At 41.8% G+C, this 23,715-nt stretch overlaps 1 protein-coding gene across 6 annotated transcripts in view; it reads right to left on the minus strand.

Annotated features, from left to right (window-relative positions):
* Positions 1-1,220: 1,220 nt before the first annotated feature.
* The window catches only part of TTC39C (tetratricopeptide repeat domain 39C), a 136,001-nt gene continuing 113,506 nt past the window's right edge, over positions 1,221-23,715 (minus strand). For 5 of the 6 annotated variants that reach the window (XM_079942919.1, XM_079942920.1, XM_079942923.1 and 2 more), the window contains 8 exons: positions 19,218-19,311; positions 16,764-16,871; positions 12,186-12,295; positions 11,051-11,174; positions 5,196-5,293; positions 3,965-4,069; positions 2,627-2,665; positions 1,221-2,075 (listed from right to left, as the gene is read on the minus strand). In XM_079942919.1, coding sequence (XP_079799045.1) covers positions 1,986-2,075; positions 2,627-2,665; positions 3,965-4,069; positions 5,196-5,293; positions 11,051-11,174; positions 12,186-12,295; positions 16,764-16,871; positions 19,218-19,311 — 768 coding nt within the window. In that variant the 3' untranslated portion in view covers positions 1,221-1,985. Of the gene's footprint in view, positions 2,076-2,626; positions 2,666-3,964; positions 4,070-5,195; positions 5,294-9,945; positions 10,025-11,050; positions 11,175-12,185; positions 12,296-16,763; positions 16,872-19,217; positions 19,312-23,715 lie in introns of those variants that run through there. The other variant, XM_079942922.1, reaches the window with a different exon arrangement.

A 23,715-nucleotide genomic window follows, 5' to 3' on the forward strand; every position in this document is an offset into this window, starting at 1 on the left:
GAACACAAACTTATTTGAAATCCTGAAATCTCTCTGGAGAAATAAAAGTTTTTAAAGCAGTTAATATAGGAATTTTTTTAAAAATTCTAAAGTATGGGGCCTTATGTAATCTCTCAATACTGAAAAATAGTTCAAGCAACATTTGAACTGAAAATTCAATTAAGTATGAACGCTGGAGCAAAAACTTCGTGATTCTAAATGTTCCACAATCATAACTGAGAAGTTTGCCACATACACTATAGCCAAAAAGACAACAACATGGCAAGAGCCATATTTTAAAGATTCATAACATTCTTCCCTTCAGCCTTGATGAAACCAGGTATCTAACATTTTTAGACGTAAATTTTTCCTTTCCGAAGGCATCTGTTGATACCTGACTTCTGGGTCTTCCCGTTCATGAAAGTAGGACAGAAATCTTTTCTCTCTGGCTAGCATCTAAAATCCCTGCAGCAGTCAGGCTAGAAAGAAAGTCAATGTTAATAAGCATTTTGGAAGTGAGAAAACATGAAGATAGATTAGCCAAAATCAATGAGGAATAATCATTTCTTTTGAAGAAGTTATTATTCCCTCAATACCAGATGAAGTAGATTGAGGCTGCCAACATTCTAGCTGCTCCTTCCATGTCTGTTTTGAAGAGAAATATTTTAAAGTACTGACGTCGCATGAGATCATACTTCAGCTAAAAGGATATGTAAATAAATGACACCCCAAGATGATATTCTTTATTGCAACGTAAATTTTAAGAAATATCTAACCTTAAGATTTGAGCCAGGTTAGGCACACAATTACGACAGAAATTCTTAAGTGACTGAGGTATTTAGAGTCTTCAAAACCACAGGTGTGCAGTACTGAACAAAGAGGTAAATGAGGTGACAATAAAAATTAGCAACGAAGGATTAAAAAATAACTTTGAACTCTGTTTCCAATATCAATAACCTGAGCTAAGGGGAAAATGATTAAGTCCTGGCAATAGATAGTCCAGTGAATCCTTCATCAGCAAATATTCTGAGGCAAAAGAATCTATGTTCATTCAAGAATAACCTTTTCAAGTAATTTGTTGAAAGATTTCCAAAAATTGGTAATCAGACAATTTATCATAAAGAAAAGGAAACACCAAAAATGTAGGTATTATTTATCCAGTCTATAGACTAGGTCTTCTAATAAATTAGCAAAATAGCTATACTTTCGGTTGTAAAACAATCTTCTGTTTGCTTTCACTTGACTGGCTGTCAAAGGAATAAAAGTGTCTGTCCTTTGAAACATTTTTGTAGACCATCTGGAGATAAGGATGACAACTTCAGCTGAAGAGTATTTGTTTTTTAATAAGAAAACATGGAATCCTGGTTATTAACATATATATATATTTTTTACAATGAAAGAATATTCGGTCTGTGGGTCAGGAGACTTGCATTCTGTTCATTACTCCATAATAACAGGAATAATTAATTGCGATAAGTCAATTAGCCGTTTTTGTGCCTGAGTTTCATTGTCTGGACAATGGAAACATCTGTGCTATGTCATTCTCAGAAACAGTTTGAGGATAAAGTAAAACACGAGAAAGCACTTTTATTTTTTCAAAACACGATATAAGTGCTACGTCGTGATACTGTTAATAATTTTACAGGTACCTCTTAGTGTTACCCAGTCAGATGTGTGCTTCAAGTAGGCATTCCTACAAGATTGCAGGTTGAATATTTAGTTGAATTTTATTTAAAAAATAATAAATCACAAAACTAAAATGTTTGAACAAGGTCACTTAACCCTCTCCCCAGGTGGTTAGTTATTATTACTAATATCATCACCATTATTACTTTTTAGCTATGTGTTTAAAAGAGGAGATCTTTAATACATCAACCTAACTGAGAAAATGTGTCCCAGGCCCAGGTGGTTTTCAGAAGAAAAGCTGATCTTCATAAGAGCTGTGTCCTCTACTTTTAAAGTGCAGAACCTGTGTGGGGAGGGACAGAGTGGGAACTTCGGGTCTGTCACTGAGGAACCAATTCCCTCATCGAAGCCAGAGCAGCATGGATGCGGACGTGCAATCTGTTTTCAAAGTCGTAGCCAGAGAAATCCTCCTGAAAGACAAGAGAAAGAGAGTATTAGCTAAGCTGTCTGTAATACTACAGTATTAGTCACACCAAGCTTTGTACTGCCCCAAGTAAAATTCCTTACACTCCTAACAAAGGTTTTGCGTTCACTTGATTTTTCTTATTTCCCAAACCTCAAGCTGTGTGTCCGTTTTTAAAATGTCAACTGAGCATTATTAATGCTGTCTTTGGAAAATTTCCCTCATGTTATTCCTGGGACAGCAGTCTTAAGCTGGGCTCAGTGGAAGTTGCTGTTAGAACTTCTTAACTCAAGAACACAGTTATGAAATCAACAGTTATTTTCCCACTCAAATGAGAAGAGTTTTTATAAAGCAGGATGAGCAATTTCATAAGAGCTTCATGTGTAATTTCACTTAAAAATCAACTGCTCACTGATTCAGTTATCAGTTTCCCCTCCAGAAATACCAACCAAGACAATCATTTCACAAAATTTCTTGAATTCAGACTCCAGAGTACACTACAGAGGATAAGAAGGGTCACTGGAAAGAGAGAGATTGAGCATTTTTAGGCATTTTTACCTTTGCTTGAAGAAGGAGACTTCTGCCTCTTCCTACAGTCTATGAATGTAAGAAAAACACATTATCTCTTAACATCTATATTTATATACACTCAAGCAGAAAATGTTATAATAGGAAGATATATTAATTCAAAAAATTCACAGTGACATAGAGGGGAGTCAAGTGCTCATTCAAGCATAGTGACTCAATTTTTCTTTAATATAATGCTGTTTACATGTTTACATTAAGGCATTATTTGATAAATAATTTTTCATAATCTTCATTATTTTATAAAGGGCTGTCATATTTTAGAAGAGTGTAATAGTTTAAGATCTTACTAAAAAACGCAAAATTGATGATAATTTACGTTTATTTGAAGTCAGTAAGTTTTTTTGAAGGCATTACTGATTGAGAATATCAACTTCATTTTTCAAGAGACAGACCAGTCTTCTTGTAGTTTATGTATATATTTTAAGGCTGCATTAAGAGTAAAAATTTCCTTAAAGAATATGGTGTTAGAAGTTTCTACCAAAATTCATAAAAATTGCATTTTCTATTTTGGTAAAATTAGAAATTCAAATGAAAAGAGTTACCAATTAACAGCCTATCCTTGGCAAGATAAGCTACATATTTAAGGATTAGGCTAGAATATTGCTGTTGATTTAGCTCAACTTCTAAAAAGTCCATATATTTGAAGGCTGACTTGAATTTACTGAAAATTAGAATTTTATACAGTCAATAGTATGTAATTGAGCTTCTAAAAGAAGGTACCAAGCAAATCCAGCATTATTAAAATTCACTTTAAAAAAAACTGCCCCACTGTGCTTAAATATGCGTCTTAATGATGACCGTCAAACTTACAAGGTCTTCTAAAATTTTTAAGTAATCCTACACACCATCCTCATTTATGCTCACTACAATCATTATTGAATTGGCAAGGGAGGTATTTTTTACCCTGTTTTACAGATTAGGAAGAAGGTATGTGGTTAAATAACTTAACCATATCATACACTAAATAAAAATAAACGGCAGAGCTAGAATCACAATGCAATTCTGTACTCTGAATAAACCACATTACATCATACCAGACCACTCTAGAAAAGGCAATGATTTTGCCCCAAATGAATTTTTGTCCCCAAAGTTACATTTATCATACTAATTCCAGGGAAGAGATTACCTCCTTAAACACAGTGAGATAGGATTAATAGCTTCTTGGATTCATTCTATGTGAAATCAAGGAAAACAAAACAAAAACACACTATGTTCAATCAACTTACTTTAAATGAAGGATGTTTTGTGCTTGTTCACTTGCACAGTTTTGCTGATGAGCATAATTTAAGAAAATAGATAAGATCTTACCTCTGGTTTGTCTAACAGAAGACAGCCAAGTTCATAGCAAGCATATGGCTGAACATATAAGTTATTCTGACGACACAACTCATCTTTAACAGCTCGCTGAAAGAACTGAAAGTAATACGAATATTTTTGGAATTAATTCATTTCTCTACTTAGGCTCATTTTCCTACTTAAGCCTCATCACATCTTTAGGAGGATGTCTATTCTGTAACAGATTTTCTCCTTTTCTGCGTCTTTGTTCCTTCCCATTTATTCTCATTCATATCTTATAAGTCCTTTACATACCTGTCTGGTGAACTTGCGCCAGTGTATGTTACCCATCAGTCAGCCCAATCTGTGCTATTTATTTTCCTAGTTGACACACCAGCCTCTGCTGATTTTATTGCAGAGAACATCTTTATCAGCATCTCCAAATCTGAACATTCCATTTTAATATTTAAGACAGAAAGTAAACAAGCCAAGAACCATCTCTTGACAGGTGTCTTGACTGTATCTTACTGATACTTAAGCATATGATCTAAAATAAGCTATTTAGAGCTGTGTAATAGCTATTATACCCCACACTGAAAATTAATTTTAAATTATAATACAAGTGTATCAACACCCTAGGATTTAAAAGCCGCAGTCTGTTACTACAGTACATGAACTCTCTCAAAGAATAATCAAAATAACACCTGGATGTATGTTAAAAAAAAACAACCAAACAAAAAACTCAGAAAAATCCCTCCAACTACATTTGAAGATAATGAATGGTTCTTTTTCATAGAGTACGTTCGCAGAATATCTTAAGCTAACAACTTTCTAGACCTCACCTCAGTAATGCATCGATAATCTGCAGTTATAGAGGGAGGAAAAGTGGACACAGGCTGACATGCCTGATCATATTTGTATTTACCTAGCTAGGAGGCTTCCCTCTGCTCCTTCAAAATTGTCTGCCTCCTCATTTCTTCCTCCTCCAATTGAGGCTGTCATCTTTGATAAACAGCTAGTGCCAGAAAAGAAGCCCATAGGTGAAGAAGTATTCTAAGGCTCTGAAGTCATATTAAAAGCTAGTATGAACCGTCATCAACTTCTGGCATCTGAGATGATGACCGTCATCAAATAAAGTGGATGAAACTCACTGCAGTGGGAGATTAGCTTTATGTAATGCTTTCTCCTTTTTCTTATTCCCAAGCGTATATGTAGGTTTTCACAGTTTAGTTTCCTTAGCCATGACACCCCATGAACAGTTTACCTGGACAGCATCTTCTGAGTTCCCTAGACATTTGTGTATGGCACCAAGAAACAAATACTTTAATCCAACGACAGATGAATCATCCACTTCATGGCAAGCTTAAAGAGAAGCGAAAACAGCAGGAAGGAAATACGTTCACTTAATTCCTTAAATATCATCAAGAGTTAAGCATTTCATTGTTTAGCAACGTATTCAAGTTCAAACTGAGAAGGTTTCCCTTCCTCATCCATTAGTGAGTATCCTTAGTCAAAGAAAGACAAAGATATCAAACTACATGGTGCGAAGAAGGCTCAAAATTGCATCGTATTATTACTAGGTCAAAGAAGCCAATGTGAAAAGGCTGCATACTGTACAACTGCAACTACATGACGTTCCGGAAAAGGCAAAACTGTGGTGAGTTGCCAGAGGTCTGGAAGGTAGAGCACAGGGGATTTTCAGGCCAGTGAAACTATTCTGTATCATACTATCTGTAAGAGCGGATACATGTCATGATACTTTTGTCAGATCCCACAGAATGTACGAAACAAAGCATACACTCTAATGTAAATTACGGACTTCCGGCGATAATGCTGTGCCAGTGTTGCTTCACCAGCTGTAACGAATGCACCGCAACAGGGGGGATGTTAATGGTTGGAGAGGCTGTGTGGGTACAGGAGGTGGGGGGAGGTTTGAGGTGTGTAGGAACTCTCTGTCCTTTCTGTCCAATTTTGCTTGAATCTAAAACTGCTCTGAAAAATAAAGTCTATTGGTATCTTTCAATTGCATCATATTAATTCAAAAAACCATGCAAAGAGCACCTTCACATGTTTGTAGGAGGTACTGCACCAGTCTCTGAGAGGGCATCAGACTTGATCCCTCCACCTCGAGAAGCTTGCCATCTACTGCGGAGGATGGGCACACATGTTGGGAGGATAACATGGAAGTTTTCCAAGGAAATGAAAAGAGTGGAAATTGGAAACATAGTGGAGCTAATACAAGAGGAAAAATAGTAATTATTTCTATGAACCAATAAAGATACTGAGATTTGACAGATTTTATAGAAACATACACATACAATATATATGTACACACATACACACATGTATATCACAAATGTATGTACATGTATATATGTACATATGTGTGATATATATGTATGTATGTATATATGTAGCTATATATATATAGAGAGAGAGAGACAGAGACAGAGAGAGACAGAGAGAGAGACAAAGAGAGGGAGGGAGGGAGGGAGAGAGAGAGCGCTCAAGGTTCCAGAAAAAGTTTTGGAAGTTATTGGAAGAGCTGGGTAGAGTGACAAAGAGGTAAATGTGAAGAAGAGTCTAAACCTATAGAAGCAGGAGGTGCCTCAAAAACCTAGGCTGAAAATACCTCCACAGAAAAAGTACTCAAAAGATATTAAGGCAGTGGCAGTGTTAAGAAAAGGGGAATGTACTTCATTCATCCCCTCATTCATTCACTAATTCTACTCATTCATTCAATATTTATTGAGCAACTACTATATGACAGCAGTGACCAAAGAGAAAAAAATTCCTGCCCTTAGGAAACTAACATTTTGTGGAGGAGAGAGATAACACAAAAGACAGATAGGTAAAATAAGTGTATTAAGGAAGTGTACACACTAAGGTAAAAAATAAAGCCAGGAAAGGGGACAGCAGTATGCATGTGTGTCGGAAAGGTACAGGTTAAGGCCCATTGAAAAAGCCACAGATGGGTAAAGACGTGAAGAAAATGAGTGAAGGAGCCATGTGGATATTTGTGGGAAGAGCTTTTGAAGGCAGAGAACAGCAAGTGCAAAGGCACTAAGGGCTGCACGTGCCTGGTGTGTTCAAGATCAGTAAGGAGTGCGGCTGGAGCCTGGTGAGCGGGGGGAAGCATGGTGAGAGGCAATGGCAGTGGGGGCGTGTGTACAGACCATAGGCCACTCGATGGATCCAGACTTTTACTTTGAATAAGATGAGGCCACAGAAGGTCTCAGAAGTGAACCACCACCACATGACTTAGGTTTTAATAGGAGCACTCTGACTGCTGTGCTGAGAATACACGGTAACATCCTTAAAACGCAGAGGAAGAATGCAGTGGAGACGGGCAGGTGGGTGAGGAAGGGAATGAATGAAATTACAAGACAAGGATATAAGAATCCAGCTAGCTCTGCTGATGCAGGGAGTCACAGACAGGGACTGTGATAAGCTGAGCGCACAAAGCTGTGTGGGCCTGACGGGAAGAGTGTAATCAATGCAGATGACCTCTATCACCCACGATCAGGTGGCTTTTTTTCTCCTGGAACTTAACTATGTCTCTACAAAGATCTTCACCTGTTTTCTATATGACTGAGTCGATTTGGATCATTACTGCTTAACACTGGAGAATGAGATAATCTAATTAACAGCTCTCTTAACTGGATTTTTAGCAAAAATATTAGAGAATTATCTCATATTCACTCCAGAGCCCGCCTCCCTCCCCAGGGCCACATCGTTGTTGTCTATTTTGACAGCTGGAAAGGAGCTCAGAGAATATTTAGTCACATTAAGTGATGATCGTTCTTGTGCCTGCCAGTTACCATTTTATATTTGCATGTCTGTTTTAATTATCTCTAAACACATGATCCTGCACTTGTGCATTAAAAAGAATACCTAAGGGGCTTCCCTGGTGGTGCAGTGGTTAAGAATCCACCTGCCAATGCAGGGGACATGGGCTCGAGCCCTGGTCTGGGAAGATCCCATATGCTGCAGAGCAACTAAGCCCATGCGCCACAACTTCTGAGCCTGTGCTCTAGAGCCTGCAAACCACAACTACTGAGCCTGCATGCCCCAACTACTGAAGGCCGCACACCTAGAGCCCGTGCACCGCAACGAAGAGTAGCCCCCGCTGGCCGCAACTAGAGAAAGCCCGCGAGCAGCAATGAAGACCCAATGCAGCCAAAAACTAAAAAAATGAATAAATAAAATAAATAAATAAATGTATTTTTTTAAAAAAAGAATACCTAAAATTCCTTACTGGTCTTTTGAGTTAGACATTGGTAGATATTCCAGACTTGCATCAACAACCAGGGATGGGTTTAAAATTATGAATCTTTTTAAACAGAGCAGAACTTGAACATCCGAGAAAATTCTGTTTCCTTTCAAGTAATTCCCTTAGGAGGGTTACACACCCTAATTACAGGGCCCTTGCACACAACTTCTTTTGGAGTTGCATTACTTTGCTCTGGAATATCAACACTGACCAATTTTTTGACCTTTGAGAGGGAACCTTTTTTTTTTTTTAAATAAGCAACAGGCATCTGCAGGGAATTCTGATGATAAAAGTATGTGATTCAAGGGAAAACGCTATATTTGATCAAAAACAAGTGTGACTACAAAGAAATCTGACAAATTTTATACAGCCACTAGTTTTGAATAAGTCCAAAATATTAATACTAAATCACTTTTGGAAAAGAGCAGCATATATGTGACTAAGACTACATTTCCAAAGGTAACTGCTTTCTATAAAACCATCTTTCTGGATGAACAGTCAGTGGCATTTCATACCCACGGGTTCTGCATTCACGGATGCAACCAACTGTGGATCGAAAATATTCTGGGGAAAAAAAATTCCAGAAAGCAACTAATTACATACTATTTACATTGTATTTGCAACTACATATATAGCATTTACATCATATCAGGTATTACAAGTAATCTGGAGATGAGTTAAAGTAAACATGGAAAAGTGCACATAGGTTATATGCAAATACTACACCATTTTATATGAGGGACTTGCACATGCGTGGATTTTGGTATGTGTAGGGGGTCCTGGAACCAATCCCCCACAGATACACAGGGATAACTGTATGTGTGTGTGTTTGTTTTTTTTAATTAATTAATTAATTTATTTATTTTTGGCCATGTTGGGTCTTTGTTGCTGCACGTGGGCTTTCTCCAGTTACGGCGAGAGGGGACTACTCTTCGTTGCGGCGTGTGGGCTTCTCACTGGGGTGGCTTCTCTTGTTGCAGAGCATGGGCTCTAGGCACACGGGCTTCAGTAGTTGTGGCTCGCAGGCTCTAGAGCACAGGCTCAGTAGTTGTGGCGCATGGGCTTAGTTGCTCCGCGGCATGTGGGATCTTCCCGGACCAGGGCTCGAGCCCGTGTGCCCTGCATTGGCAGGTGGATTCTTAACCACTGCGCCACCAGGAAGTCCCTGTGTTTTAACACAGCACTCTCACCATGTAATCATTTTTCCAGCTGCATGGTTTAAATATCTTCATGCTCCCAGGAAGACGAAGCTGTGTGTAGAGAGCTGAAAGCTTTGCTAGTCAATGTGCCATCCTCAGACCAGCAGCAGAGACACTTGGTCCTATGGGAGCTGAGCAAGTCACCTGTTCTGAGTCTCGCCTTCCTCATTATAAAATGGGCACAACAATGCTGTCCGCCTTTTCTACTTCCCTGGGTTCCAGTGAAGAGCAAAGGAAATAATCTGCCAGACTATAAAATATCATTCAAATGTCTGCCATTATACCTTTAGAAGAAATGTTACAATATTTCTTTTTTTAAAAATTTATTTATTTTTATTTTATTTATTTTTGGCTGCATTGGGTCTTCGTTGCTGCACGCGGGCTTTCTCTAGCTGCTGCGAGCGGGGCTACTCTGTTGTGGTGTGCGGGCTTCTCACTGCGGTGGCTTCTCTTGTTGCGGAGCACAGGCTCTAGGCATGCAAGCTTCAGTAGTTGTGGCACACGGGCTCAGTAGTTGTGGCTCTCGGGCTCTAGAGCTCAGGCTCAGTAGTTGTGGTGCACGGGCTTAGCTGCTCCGCGGCATGTGGGATCTTCCTGGACCAGGGCTCGAACCCGTGTCCCCTGCATTGGCAGGCAGATTCTTAACCACTGTGCCAACAGGGAAGCCCACAATATTTCTTTAATAACCAGTAAAGCTTTATTTTACTAAAAGACTTATTCTCTCCATGAACTTCTCCTACAACTATAATAAAAATGACTTTATGAAGGTTTTATTACTGTAACTTATAGTCTTATGATTTTTTAAACATATGAATCAAAAAGGTAGGTTCCCAATTATACTCCTTGGTGTCTACTCAAGAGAAATCAGTATATAATTCCACACAAAAGGTCAGTACACTTATGTTGCACACTTATGTTTGTAGCAGCCTTACGCACGGTCGCTAAACACCCAGAAAAAACCCAAATGTCCCGTAGGAGAAGGAATGAACAAATCGTGGGACAGGTATAGCCATACGATGGAATTCCACTCAACAAGTGAGAGGAACAAACTACTGACACAGATACAACGTGGGTGTCACAGACACTAGGCTGCACAAATGAAGCCACGCACTAAAAAGTACACACTGTCTGATTCCACTTGTACGAAGTTAAAATGTAATCTGTGGAGAGAAAAATCAGAGCAGGGGTTGCCATGGGTGGGGCCTGACTGAGAAGGGGCATAAGGGAAATCTCAGGGGTGGAAGAAATGTTCTATGTCTTGATCGTGGGGTGGATGCCACAGTGTATATATTTGTCAAAACTCACTGAACTGCATGTTCGCTTAATATCTGTGCATTTTAATGGATGTCCATATGAAAAAAGAGGTTTCATTGCGGGGGGCAGGTGGAAACGTATGCTTCCAGCCACCCGCATGGCTTTAGGATTAACAACCCTGACGATCAGTGTGCATCGCCACACACTGCGGACAAGGCAAGTACATCTGTCCCTTCCAGTGCCTCCTACTTCCATCACCTAAGTGACGGAACTTTTTCAACCATCGCACCATTTGTCCCAGAATGACAGATTTGTACTCTCTGAATCAGAGGAGATTAGTGACACACTGAAGGAACAAGCTGCCGTGCAGCTTGTTTTGTTTTGTTTTTTTACCTTGACTCATCCTCTGTAGGTTGGGGAGGGAGCAGTTGGGGAGGGCTTTCCACAAGTACAACACTTCAATGGACGCCAGCACGCACAGCGCTTTGGTTGGGGTTTGTTTCCGAAATCTCTCTGCCTGCAAGCAGTTGGAATGATTAGGCAACATTAGAAAAAAAAACAAATTCAGATAAAAAAATATTTCAGAGACATTAAAAAATACATGGTTCATATCTGATGTGAACGATCCCCTCCCGCAAAGTTAAAAATGAAAATTTCTCTCTAAATTTTGCTCTCTGATTTTTAATATATTGGTAGATATGCCTTTCTCTTATTCAATTCAATCTACTATCAAGATCCAGGATATATTTTGAAAACTTGTAAACTGAAATGAATCTAGTTTCATTCTACGTCAAAGAAATTTATAAAAGCTGGGTGACAAATAATAACTTGATGGGTTTATATGGAGGATGTAATACCAGATGCCTTTTAGTTACGGTCTTATTGACGTTTTAGTTTTCTAATTAGTCCCAGTCCTCTCAGGGGCATTCCACTTTACAATCTAGTTTATACTCACACTAAATCATTCAATGTTCATTCAATAAAAACTTACAACTAAAAACATGGAAAATTCATATACGTTGTCAGGTGACCCATGGTAATTCAGCTAAACTGTATTCTTAAAAGTACAGAAGTAAATTGGGGCTTTGTCCCTACAGCCCTGGGCCCTTCTGCTGGTATATTTGATGCACACTTTTGTTTTTTATTAGGGCAGAACGTGATGCTTTCACTCTATGAGAACTAACAGTCTGTATCTCTTGCCCAGGTTCTGTGGATTTGCATTCTTCTGAGACGACCTAGCTCTTCAGACAGATGTTCCTCCTCTCTGGAGGCTCCTGAGCTCCACAGGATCTGGAATGTCTCTATCCAGTCAAAGAAACAACTGCTCTAATGATCTGCAACCAAACAGTACTTTGCATTCAGAGCAGAAGAATGACACGGGAGTAAATTCTCTCCACAGTCGTGAACTGCATTTTGCATGGCGTTAGGTTGCCAGCTTTGCATATGATTTCTTAAAACCTGTCCAAGGTGGCAATGGTTGCAAATATCCATCATAAATGACACACCAGATCAACAGGTTCCAACATACCTTTTTCACTGAGAACTGTTCAATCTGATTGTTCTTCCTTTTGAAGAGTTTCTGAACTTCTTTAAAGACAATCTGTGCCCCGTCCACATCACCGGTGGCTCCCTGACAAACTGTGAGAAACCATCGTTGTAATCCTTAAGTATTAGGGGGAAAATGCCACTAACGGATACCTAGGTTGATGATACTTGGAAAACGTTACCAAAGGAAAAAATGGGAGCAAATATTTTAAAAGACTGTTACACGTGGGACTACACCACCCTGCTGATCGTCGTTCCACCATTTCAACAACTATCTCCCGGGACTTCCCTGGTGGCGCAGTGGTTAAGAATCCGCCTGCCAATGCAGCGGACACGGGCCCGATCCCCGGTCCGGGAAGATCCCACAGGTCTCAGAGCAACTAACCCCTGTGCCACAACTACTGAGCCTGCGTGCCTAGGGCTCGTGCTCCGCAACAAGAAGCCTGGGCAACGCAACGAAGAGTAGCCCCTGCTCGCCAACTAGAGAAAGGCTGCACGCAGCAACGAAGACCCAACGCAGCCCAAAATAAACAAAACAAAAAAATCTATTTCCCTGGCGCTAGGTTCCCTGAGCTTTGGGGTGGTGGGGGGGGCGGGGACAGGTGGGAAAACTACAGTCCTAAGTCCTCTTTGGGGAAGATAGTCTAGTCTTGAACATTAACAAAACCCCCAGATATTATCACAAACTACAGTCCATTTAGAGCTCACGTACTCGGAAAGTGGAAGAAAAAGGAATCTAGGCAAGAACACTTAGGAGCCAGGAGGACTGTGAAAGCCTCACGGTAGCAGGATACCCCTGCACCTGGCAAGAAAGGCATGAATTAGTCCTGCACGTTTACTGGACACCTACCACCTACAGCCGCCAGCAAGAATGTGAAGAAGAAACACACACGTTTACACCCAGAAGAAACTTACATTTCAGCTGGAGAGAGAAGACACACAGTCCAGAGCTACAATGTATATAGTGATGAGAGCCTTGGGAGTCCTGGCACCAAAGTACTTTTGGAAAAGCTCAACAAGGGAAGGGATGGTTTCTCTCTGGAGTGATCAGGGCAGCTTTGAGGAACTAAGAGTCAAGCTGAGCCTTGGAGGGGGGTAAGATTTTGATGGTCTGCATGCTATCTTCACCCCACCCAGAGCCCCCGGCAAAGACGTAGTCGTATTTCCTTTGGTTCACCTGCTCGCTACCTTCTCCAAACTTCACACCAGGCTGCAGTCCCATCCCTTCATTGGAACTTTACCAACTACTCTTTGTTGTCCTCTTTTCAACTCCCATGAAGATGAATTCATTTCTGTTAACTTTTTGTTGCTTTTGTCTTTGCCACATATCGTTTTTCAACCCCCAGTTGGAATGTCCATTGATTTGCTAGTTCTTTCTTCTTTATTCGAGTAGTCCTACAACTGGGTGGTCCCGTATTCGCACTTTGGGGCTTGGTCAAGCCAGGCACAGGGCTATGGCATGTCAGAGGATGGGCAGCTAACGGAAGGGTCGAAGAGGCACAAGCAGCAAGGTTTGCAGAAAGCTGACGTCATCAAGGTGATGGGAAAGGCAGAAGATTTCTACTGGGAATAAGTGGGATTAGGCTGAATATTCAAAAGGAGAGATCACCCCCAGTTATAAGAGCAGCACTGCTCCAGATGTGGTGGCCTGAACCCATCCAAAATGACCTCATCGGTTGGGTTATAACATTTCAAAACCAGGAAGAAGTTCAGTGATCGTTCTGTAAAACAACTCCAATATATTATAGATCAGAGGATGTAGAGGTCCAGGAAAGTTAAAAGTCTTGCCTGAGGTCACACAGTAGGTCAATTAAGAAGAATAATTTCCGCTGCCCCTAGCCTGAGGTCTCCTCAGATAACTGGTAACATTATTATATAGTCACATAATATTAAAAAAAGAATGAGCAACTGTGGGTACACAAGAGAGTCATAAACATCAACAGTAACAGGATCTGAATCGCCTTTGCAGTTTCTACAACACTAATACCTCAGATCCTGAAGAATGTACACCACCTCCTCTCAGTACAGTTGCAGACAGTTGCTCTGAAAGACGCAGATGTTTGAAAGCATGAGCGTCTCTGATTTACCCTAAGTCTGAGACCCACACAGAACTTAGGATGCTTGGCTCATCCACTAAGACTAAGCTTTTCGGTTAACTTCTTCTGGGTAACATACCCAACAGAATTGAAAGCAGGGTCTCAAAAAGAACCGTGTTCACAGCAGCATCACTCACAATGGCCAAAGGGTGGAAACAACCCAAGCATCCACTGACAATGAACGGATAAACAAAACATGGTCTGTACATACAGTGGAATATTATTCAGCCTTAAAAACGAATGAAATTCTGACACAAGCTACAGCCTGGATGAACCTTGAGGGCACTACGCTAAGTGAAATAAACCAGCTTCCATCAAGTCCACTTACCTAGAATAATCCAGTTCACACAGACAGAAAGTACAGCAGTGGTGGTTAGTGGCTGGGGAGGGGGGAGTTATTGTGTAATGAGCACAGAGTTTCAGTTTGGGACAATGAAGTTGGACAGTGGTGATGGCTGTGAAGGAACTTAATGCCACTGAACCACACACTTAAACATGGTTAAAATAGGGACTTCCCCGGCGGTCCAGTGGTTAGGATTCTGGGCTTTCTCTGCTGGGGGCCTGGGTTCGATCCCTGGCTGGGGAATTAAGATCCTGTAAGCTGCGTGGTGCGGCCAAAAAAACCTTTTTTTTTAATGGTTAAAATACATTTTATGTCTATTTTACTGTAATAAAAAAAACCTCTCAGCCATAAGATGAATAAGGTCTGAAGATGTAACGTATAACATGGTGACTATATGTGATCATACTGTGTCGTAAAATTGAAATTTGCCAAGAGAGGAGAACTTAAATGTTCTTACAAAAAAAGAGATAAATATAAAAAAAGAAATAGCACAAGGAACTAAGCCCCGAATGGTAGTGTTTCTGGTCGCTGAATGCCCATTTTCTCCGACGCTGCCTGTAACACGTACCTGTCCTTCAGGCCAACTCACATGACAGCTCCTGCAAGGAGCCTTCTCTGAGAGCTTGACAGAGTGACCTTCCCTCCCCTCCCCACGTACTCTTTAGGTGGAGCTCCTCACACACCTGCACGAAGGCCCCGTGGTGGCGCCTAGAGTCTTTCACGCTTTATCATCTGCTACAACTGGTATGATCCTGCGATTTCCAATATCTGGAGAACAAATGCTCCTCTACACACCCACACCGTACCATTATTTCTTCATGTTCTATGCTCAACAACGATTAAAAAGAAACAGTTGCCCACAGTGACTACGTGGCCCCATTACACCCTAACGACCGCTGGGGGGCGCTGCAGCCTCTCTGTTTTCGTTCGTCCACGTGCTGCGCACACCAAGCCTGCTACTTTCATCTGAGATGCCTGTGAGTTCTGTAAACCAACCCTTAAAGTATCCTAAGCAGCGTACTGAAAATAATCCTATTCAAACATCAGCTATAAGAGCCATACGAAAACGGATTAATACCTGCGGGGCTTGCAGGAAGGCCTGTGAGTATAAGGGCCTTCCGTCCTGACTGCTCACGGACTGTAGTTTCAGAACATCCAGGACAGACACATTAGTCACCATCTTCTAATTCTATCTTATTTTAAAGAGACCAGTTAAGGGGATGGAATGACAGGAGACGTTTTGTTACATCCAAATATTCAGAGAAATAAGAAGATATTGAAAATAATGTTTGGATTAGCCTTAAATTTTAAGTAAAAGAATCACTTATATGGGTGTGTAAGGAGAGCTCATTGTTAGAGGCAGAAAATGTACAACTACCTGGGTCTCTTCAATCTCCACCTGGACCATTCTGCATCACAACAGCATTTCATGTATTGTAGCTCAGGGCACAGACAGCTATTTTGTCCACCAGGTGGCAGCATGTCTCTATCTCGTCATTTAAGGGTAAAAAGGCAATACACAGTGATATGCCTATCAGACATTACAGTTGTTTCTGCTATAATGACATGCAGTGTTGAATTACCTTGTGTTCTGCAAAATCACACTGTAATTATAATAGGGTTAATAAGTAAAACAAGGTTGGAACAGACTACTCAAAATCCGTACAACTCTGTAACCAGGGCACTAACAATCTAAACAAAGACGTTAACACGATTTAAAAGACATGTTAAATTCTTTAAAATTCTTTAAATTCCTAACAAATCAAAAATAGATTTGAGAAAATAAAGGAGAGCGGTAAGGGTAAGTTGAGGCTGTTTAGGACAAAACCAAAAAGCTCACCATAAGCATTTCCGGGACCCAGCATGTGACCAACCCAGCCCTGAGGGGACGTGGGGAGGGGCAGGGCGTGCAGCACCGAACCACCCCGCTGTTCAGATGGGCTGGGGAGAGCTGCTCCTCAGCTGCTATTTACTCGTAGCCCAAAACAACACACGCTGTGGGAAACTGTGAAGAACACAACTTCTGCACCCTCTGCCATCACTCTCCCACCGGCCAACGCGCGTCAGCTAATCTGAGACAGAGAAGGGCGCGCTGCGGCCGTGCAGACCGTGGTCTACTCACCTGCGGTTAAATAGGCGTAATAGCACTGGGACCACCGGGACTCGTTTTTTAGCCTCTCAAAGGAGTCAAACGCATCCTTGAAATTCAGCTCTATCATGCTGCACCAACCTGTGAAAGAGAGATTTCTAGTACGGGACCCTAAAGTAATACGCTCTACAGCCCATCTGTACGTTACAAACGTCTTATTCTGCTGACTTTCTCTGTGAGGGCTCCACGTCAACAGCCTGAAAACTTCCTAAGTATCTTTTCCCTCGTAAATATTTTCGATATGATGTTTTGAGTACACAAGGCATCTCTGATTTCACAACCAATGAAGCAGTTTCGAAGGGAGGAAAGTAAAAATTTCTAGGGAAACCGTCCGATTTGCCTCCCCCGGCTGGAGATCAACCCAAGCACGGTGGTTCTTCTCTCCCAAGAGCAGGCACGGGCGCAAAGAAAGAAGCGATGCCAGTAGATTACACACACAGTGACCATCTCGAAAAGCCTCCCACGCTCACCTGTGCATTTATGATCACAGTCAATTAGCAACCTTTTCTGAGAATTGGAGAGGAAGCCAGTGAGAAATCAAGTACTTGCCACCCTTCCCTCTGCAGGGGCAGAGAAAGGACCCCACCTCTCCCAGAGCAAAACACTGTTAGGTTGGCATCCTGGGTAGGGTGGGGGGGGGGCAGCAGCAATAAGGAAACAAGGAATTTTATCCCTCGTTGTTAGTAACGGTATCTCCCATCCACGGAGCCATCCCGTTGTGCGTCAGGCAGGCATCTGATGTAGTTCTTGTTAATCCTAGTGCAGTCTTGGAAAGGTGGCTGACGGCGTCCTCACCTGCCCAAGGAGAAAGCCTAAGGCATGAAGAGGCTTCGGGACTTGCTCAAGGTCACACGGCTAATAAGAGGGAAGAACTGAGGGTCGAAGGCCATTGCTCTCTCCTGCCCACGATTTGCCTCCATAAAAAAATTCTGTTATCCGCTGCACCATGAAGCAGTCGTGTCACCTTAGACCTACCATTTGAACTAGAGGGACGAAGGGGAGCCACACTTCCAGAAAATTCAGTGTCAAATTCTATGGGATATGATATGAAGTTGACATATTTTAGAGTAAACATGGGGGCTAATTCTTTCCATCCTAAAATGGACATCGGGATAAGATTTGAGTTAAACGCCGCAACAGAGGTGGGAGGCAGCACCACAGCTGAATAAGGAGGCCAAGTCCTGACTTTGCTATTCCCACTTCCCCCCACCCCAACCCTGAGTTAACCTTCCGAAGTCCTTAGTTCTGGGTTTCGATACTTCCAAGATTCCTTCCGTTCTGACATTCTACCCTGCCACAGACCCGGAAACAGTGCACACACGAAAAAAGGCCACCATAATCATTTCACGATATATTCAGGTATCAAATCTTCATGTTGCACACTTTAAATACAATGTTACGTGTCAAAGGTATCTCGATGAAACTACAAGAAAAAAGATAACAGTGTCCTAAACGAGAGAAATAAAAGGACATCGAAGCTAGTCCCTTCCATTCAAGTCCTATACTGTTTCATCGGTTGTGAAATCAGAGATGCCTGGTCTTACTCAAAACATCACATTGATAATGTGTTTCACGTTCCATTCCACATTATGGCTACTAACCAGAGCTCCAGCAGAGTTTACAGGAAAATACATTTCCCACTGGATCGTACCTCATCTCCACTCCCTAAGCTATAACAGGCATTTAAAACATAATGCTGATTACTGGGAAGTTCTCAATCTTTTAGTTTGCACTCTTCTTTAAAAAAAGATTCAGGAAGACAGTTATGTCTACAGCAGGCAAGCAAGTGGCAAACAAATGCCTCCAAGTCTGTCTATAAATTCCCCTCCAGGAGGGGAGAAGAGGGAGGAAGCAGCTAACATATGTGGCCAGGCATCCTGTCTGATGCTCATCCGGCTAATTTCATCTTAATTACACAGCTGCTCCCAGGGCAGGCGCCTGAGCTCCAGGGGCTGCCACGAGGGTGAGGTCTCCAAGTTAGCTGGCAGAAGAGCTGGAATTGGAATCTACGTGCCCAATTTTCTCCTAAGCCGTAGTTTTCTTCTCAGGTAAACATTGGTGGGAGGGAAGAGAAAACAGTCCTGAATTCTAATATCCAGTCCAATAAAATATTCACTAATGGTTTTTACTCAATTAATTTAAGTTTACCTATCATCCTAGAATCTAAATGTTATAAGGAGCAAAATATTAGAAAGAAGTAATGAGAATTCATTAAGTACCACTACTTGCGCTATGGTAACAAAGTCCTATTATTACACAAGGCGGCAGGCATCTCACAAAGACACAAACTGAAGAGCATTAACAATGAAAACGTGCACAGGAATGCGTTAACACTGCAGGACAAGAAGCTGGACGTTCAGCTGGACATGAGCTATTGCATTAATACTATTTCAATGACAAGGGACCGGACAGACATTCGATACTTACCAATTTCATACAGACACACGTGTTGGATTTCCCTCTGGTCTACTGCAAGTTCCAGAGCAGTATGGAAGGAAGTCAAGGCACTGTTGATTTGACACTAAGGAAAAAATGACAACAGTTACTGGCTAAGATCTGTCTTTAACAATACGAGCATCCTAGTTCAAAAGCATCCTTTCCCTTGGTAGTCAAGCAGATTAAGCAGTAGAGAAGAGGGTGATGTAAAGGTTTCTGGAAAACGCCCCCTTTCCCCTCACATGGTTGTGAGCTGAACAGAGCGCAGGCCACTCCTCCTTCTGCTCGGTCAGAAGGACCCACCAGTGAGGGCTCGGCTCACACCACCCTCTCCCACAGCGGTCTCTGTGCACACGTGCCCTAGAACTTGGTGTGTGATCAATACAATGATTTGCTGATCTGGCTCCATGGTACAGGTAAGCTCGACAGGAGAGGGACTGCATCTCCCCCTCCTGCATACACCCACCGGGCCCAGAGACACTGGCAGTCAGTACTGCCCAGGGCCAGTCCATGAGCCCAGCCCCAGCCTCTCCCTGTTCCGGGAGCCCCTCACGCTCTACCACACAACTCGGTGATGTTCTCCAAATGCTTCTGGTCATCAGCCCTCTTCTCCCAACACTTCAGAAATTCTCTGAGGGTCCAGATTACACTTCCGACTTTTGCATTCATCTAGCACTGTCCAGAACCTCAGCAGACTCTCAAATGCCTGTGCCACCGTTTCCTGGTTAAATACATTTAGTGTGTTCTTCCATGAAAGATCTCGTTCAAAGTCTGCTGATCTGATGCCACAAGCACAAAAGGCACCATCAGGATAAAAGGGAGGTAAACTAAACCGTAAATACAGCGACGACAGGCGTTAAGTATCACGCATCAGTAACAATATAAATCCTAAATGTCCCCAAGATGCGACACAGCCTGCCCTCGCTGACACATGCCCAGGAGCACTCCTTTCTCTCTCCCGCAGGTGCCAGCGCCTCTCTTCCCGCCCTACACCCAGCCCTCCTCTCTGTGCTTCCCTGTGTGCCTCCTTCTGCTCCCAGGCGACTCCCTTTCCAAGGCCCCTGGCTGCCTCTTCTCCCCCAGGGCAGCCAGGTTGGGGGCATGAAGGGTCTTAGAAGAGGGGCTGCTGGTTTCCCTGAGATCAGACCCACCACGTTCCTCAGCTCCTTGAGTGATGCATGGTCACTGCAGGAGGCCCCAGGACTCCACACAGGGCACAGATGAGTCAGCAAGGAGATCGGCAGGACAGTCTGTGACTCAGGAACTCTGGAAGCCAAATGACTCAGTAACCACGGCCATGGCTGGACCAGTAACTGTTGGTGCCCCACAGTAACACTTCACTCTGCTATCAGCAAGGTTCAGACTGTAGCATTCAACCCTGTATCACCACCCACAAGTGCTCGGAAGATACAGAAGGTAGCCACGGAAGATACACATCACGGTATCACTAATTCCTGTTCTCAACTAGCTCAACACCTAGTTGAAGGGAACCTCACAGGAATGAAACAGGCCTCCAGCTCTTAAGTCAGACATTTACACTGATTGTGAGCACACAGCCAGATACCAAAGGTAAAAAATCCATCTCTAATGAAAAGCAAGTGTGTGTGTAGAGAGATCTGGACACTCATTACTCCCATTTCTAACTTTCCCCTTTCTGGATCAATGCTTCTTTCCCTGCATCACACATGCATTCAATTTAGCCTATTTGCACAGAAACCACAGGGTTAGGGATTCTGCTTTTGCATGCACCTCCCCAGTTTCCCAAGTTAATGGCATTCAACTATCACCCCCAGGATATTTCCAGATGGGCCATCACTACCAAGCTGACCCCAGCTGGGGTTCAGTGCATGGTAGTGCAACGCCACGCTGCCCTTCAGAGGATAGAAAACTACTTGGTGAACATTTATCAGGCAACTGCTGGGTGCCCGGGATGGAAATGGACTCTGAAGCCACCAAGATGAGTCAAAACTAAGCTCTGAACGCAAGAAAAGAAAAAAAGAAGCCAAGTAATACTTGAATCAACGTTATTTCTCTTAACCCTTTCAAAGACTCTGAGATAGGTATGCATTAGTTCCATTTTTGGATGAAGAAACTGACGTTCAACAACGGTAAGTGCTCAGTCAAGGTCAGGGAGCTAGTAATTGACTAGTATTCAAATTCTGCTCCAACTGCATGCTTTCCTCAGGGAGAGGGATGCAAGTGTGATTGATTAAGCTAAGAATCTGGAGATGAGGGAGAGTCCCTAGATTATCCAGGGGGCGTTAAATGCAATCAACAAGTATCCCTACAAGAGGGAAGCAGAGAGAGGGTTGACATAAGCAGAGGAGAAGGCAATGTGAGAGGACGGAGGCAGAGACTGGAGTGATGTGGCCGCAAGCCCAGGAATGCAGGCAGCCACCACAGGCAAGAGGCAAGGAATGGACTTTCCCTAGAGCCTCCGGAGGGAGCGCTGCCCTGCTGACCACCTTGATTTGGGCCCAGAGAAACTGATTTTGGACTTCTGGACTCCAGAGTTGTGAGAGAATAAATTTCTGTCATTTTAAGCCATAAACTTTGTGATAATTTGTTACAACAGCCTTGGGAAACTAGAACAGTATACTTCCTTAAAGATAGAACTGTGAAGAAAGTTCCAGGCTCTATGTGTCACAAGCACTTGAAGAGAACTGGGAAGTACTGAGACCACTTACGCTCCGGACCTTAAAGGCATTACCCCAGGAGCAAGCATAACTACAAAACTAATTCTACTTCTAGGCTGATCACTCATTAAGGAAGTACAATGAACAGCCATTAAATTCGTGGAAATATAGTTCCCTTTTCACCAAAACAATTCAGAATAAAAATGATCTATGGGAGTCTTTATGGTTACAAATTGAAACGTCCACAACCCAGCAGAGAAAAGAGGGTTATCCTCAATTTGACACTCGATTCCCAGTTTAATTTTTAAAGAAATACACATACCCTGAAGAAAATATAGAAAATGGTCGTATGAAACCAAGAATTACTACGATACAGGCTTTTTGTCTCATGAATTGTGCGCTGATACACTGTGTCACAAAAACTACTTGAAGCCTCAGTCTCCTTGCTGGTAAAAGGAGAAAAAAATGTTGGCAAGCTTTTATCTGCTTCCAGAGGAAGCCATGAAGGATAAAAGCACGAATCTTTGCCAAATTAAATGGAGCACATTTACTGCCAAATTAAAATCAGCAGGACTTACAGCTACAGCACTGTCACTACAGGGATACTGTGTGTTTTTCCAGTTACTCGGGACTTCCTGATAGGTGTATTCTTAGGCATTTTATAACACTTGTGGCAACTGCAAAAGGGATTTGTTTCTCCATTTTATTCTCCGAGTGAATGTTGCTGGTATGTAGGAAACCTGTGGATTTTTTCAAGTTGATTTTGTACATGTCACATTATTATACTCAGGAATTTTTATAATTCTTAATCTCTTTTTCTCTCGGATTTTCCAGGGAGATATTGAAACCATTTGCAAGTAACGATAGTGCTGTCTCTTCATTTACAACAGACAATTGTAATTGGGTAGGACCTCCAGTTAAAATACTGAATATTAAGCAAGCATAGCACGTATCCTTGGTCTATTCTAATACAAACGATGTGTATACGTTATTATACAGTATATAAAAGGATATGAAAAAGAGAATGTTTTAATGTTGCACCATGAAATACAGTTTGCTGCATGTTTTTAGTAGATGCCCATTTTTACCAAATAGAGAGGTTTCCTTTCTAATTTGCTAATAGTTTGTTCGGTTTTTTAAAATCTGGGTTGGGTAGTGCATTTCATTAAACGCCATCTGGGCATCTATCGACAGGAGTCAATGGTTTTATCAATGACTTCCTTAATGCAGCGGATAACAGGGATACAGTTCCTAGGCTGAACCACGAGTGCCTTTTTGGAATAAGCCCTACTAGGTTGGAATACGGCATTTAACAAATACGTTGCTGGATTTGATTTGCTAATATTTATTTAGAATGTCTACGTTCAGAATGAAGTGGGGTTTGTTTAGTGCTCTCCTCTGCAAGTTCTGGTGTCAGAATAATGCCAGAACTTGTAGACTGGCAGAAATTATTTTCATATTCTCTGTGCTCTGGAACTACGTAAATAAATAGCTCACTCTAAAGCCATACCTTCCAACTGAATAATTCATTTGTTTCAATTACTGTAATATAAATGTTTTCTTTTAATGGGCACACAGTATAACGAAGAATGTTAAATACTGGTCAATAGTACCAGATTTCAGCGCCAACTTCATAACCTACACAATTTTGGACCTTAGGAAGTAATTTTTGTTTATACTCTCAGGGATGCTGAAATAAATGAATTCATGTGAATAAAACGCTCTTAGGAAAGGTAAACTGTCTTTAAAACAGAGGTATTGTCTATAGGTACCTTGTCTCCTGTTAATAGCACTGGGAAATAAATCACAATATTGTTTTCTAACTTTTAGGACAAAGACTTGCAGTAAGTAGC

Source organism: Stenella coeruleoalba (assembly GCF_951394435.1).
Source record: "Stenella coeruleoalba genome assembly, chromosome: 14".
Classification (NCBI taxonomy): domain Eukaryota; kingdom Metazoa; phylum Chordata; class Mammalia; order Artiodactyla; family Delphinidae; genus Stenella; species Stenella coeruleoalba.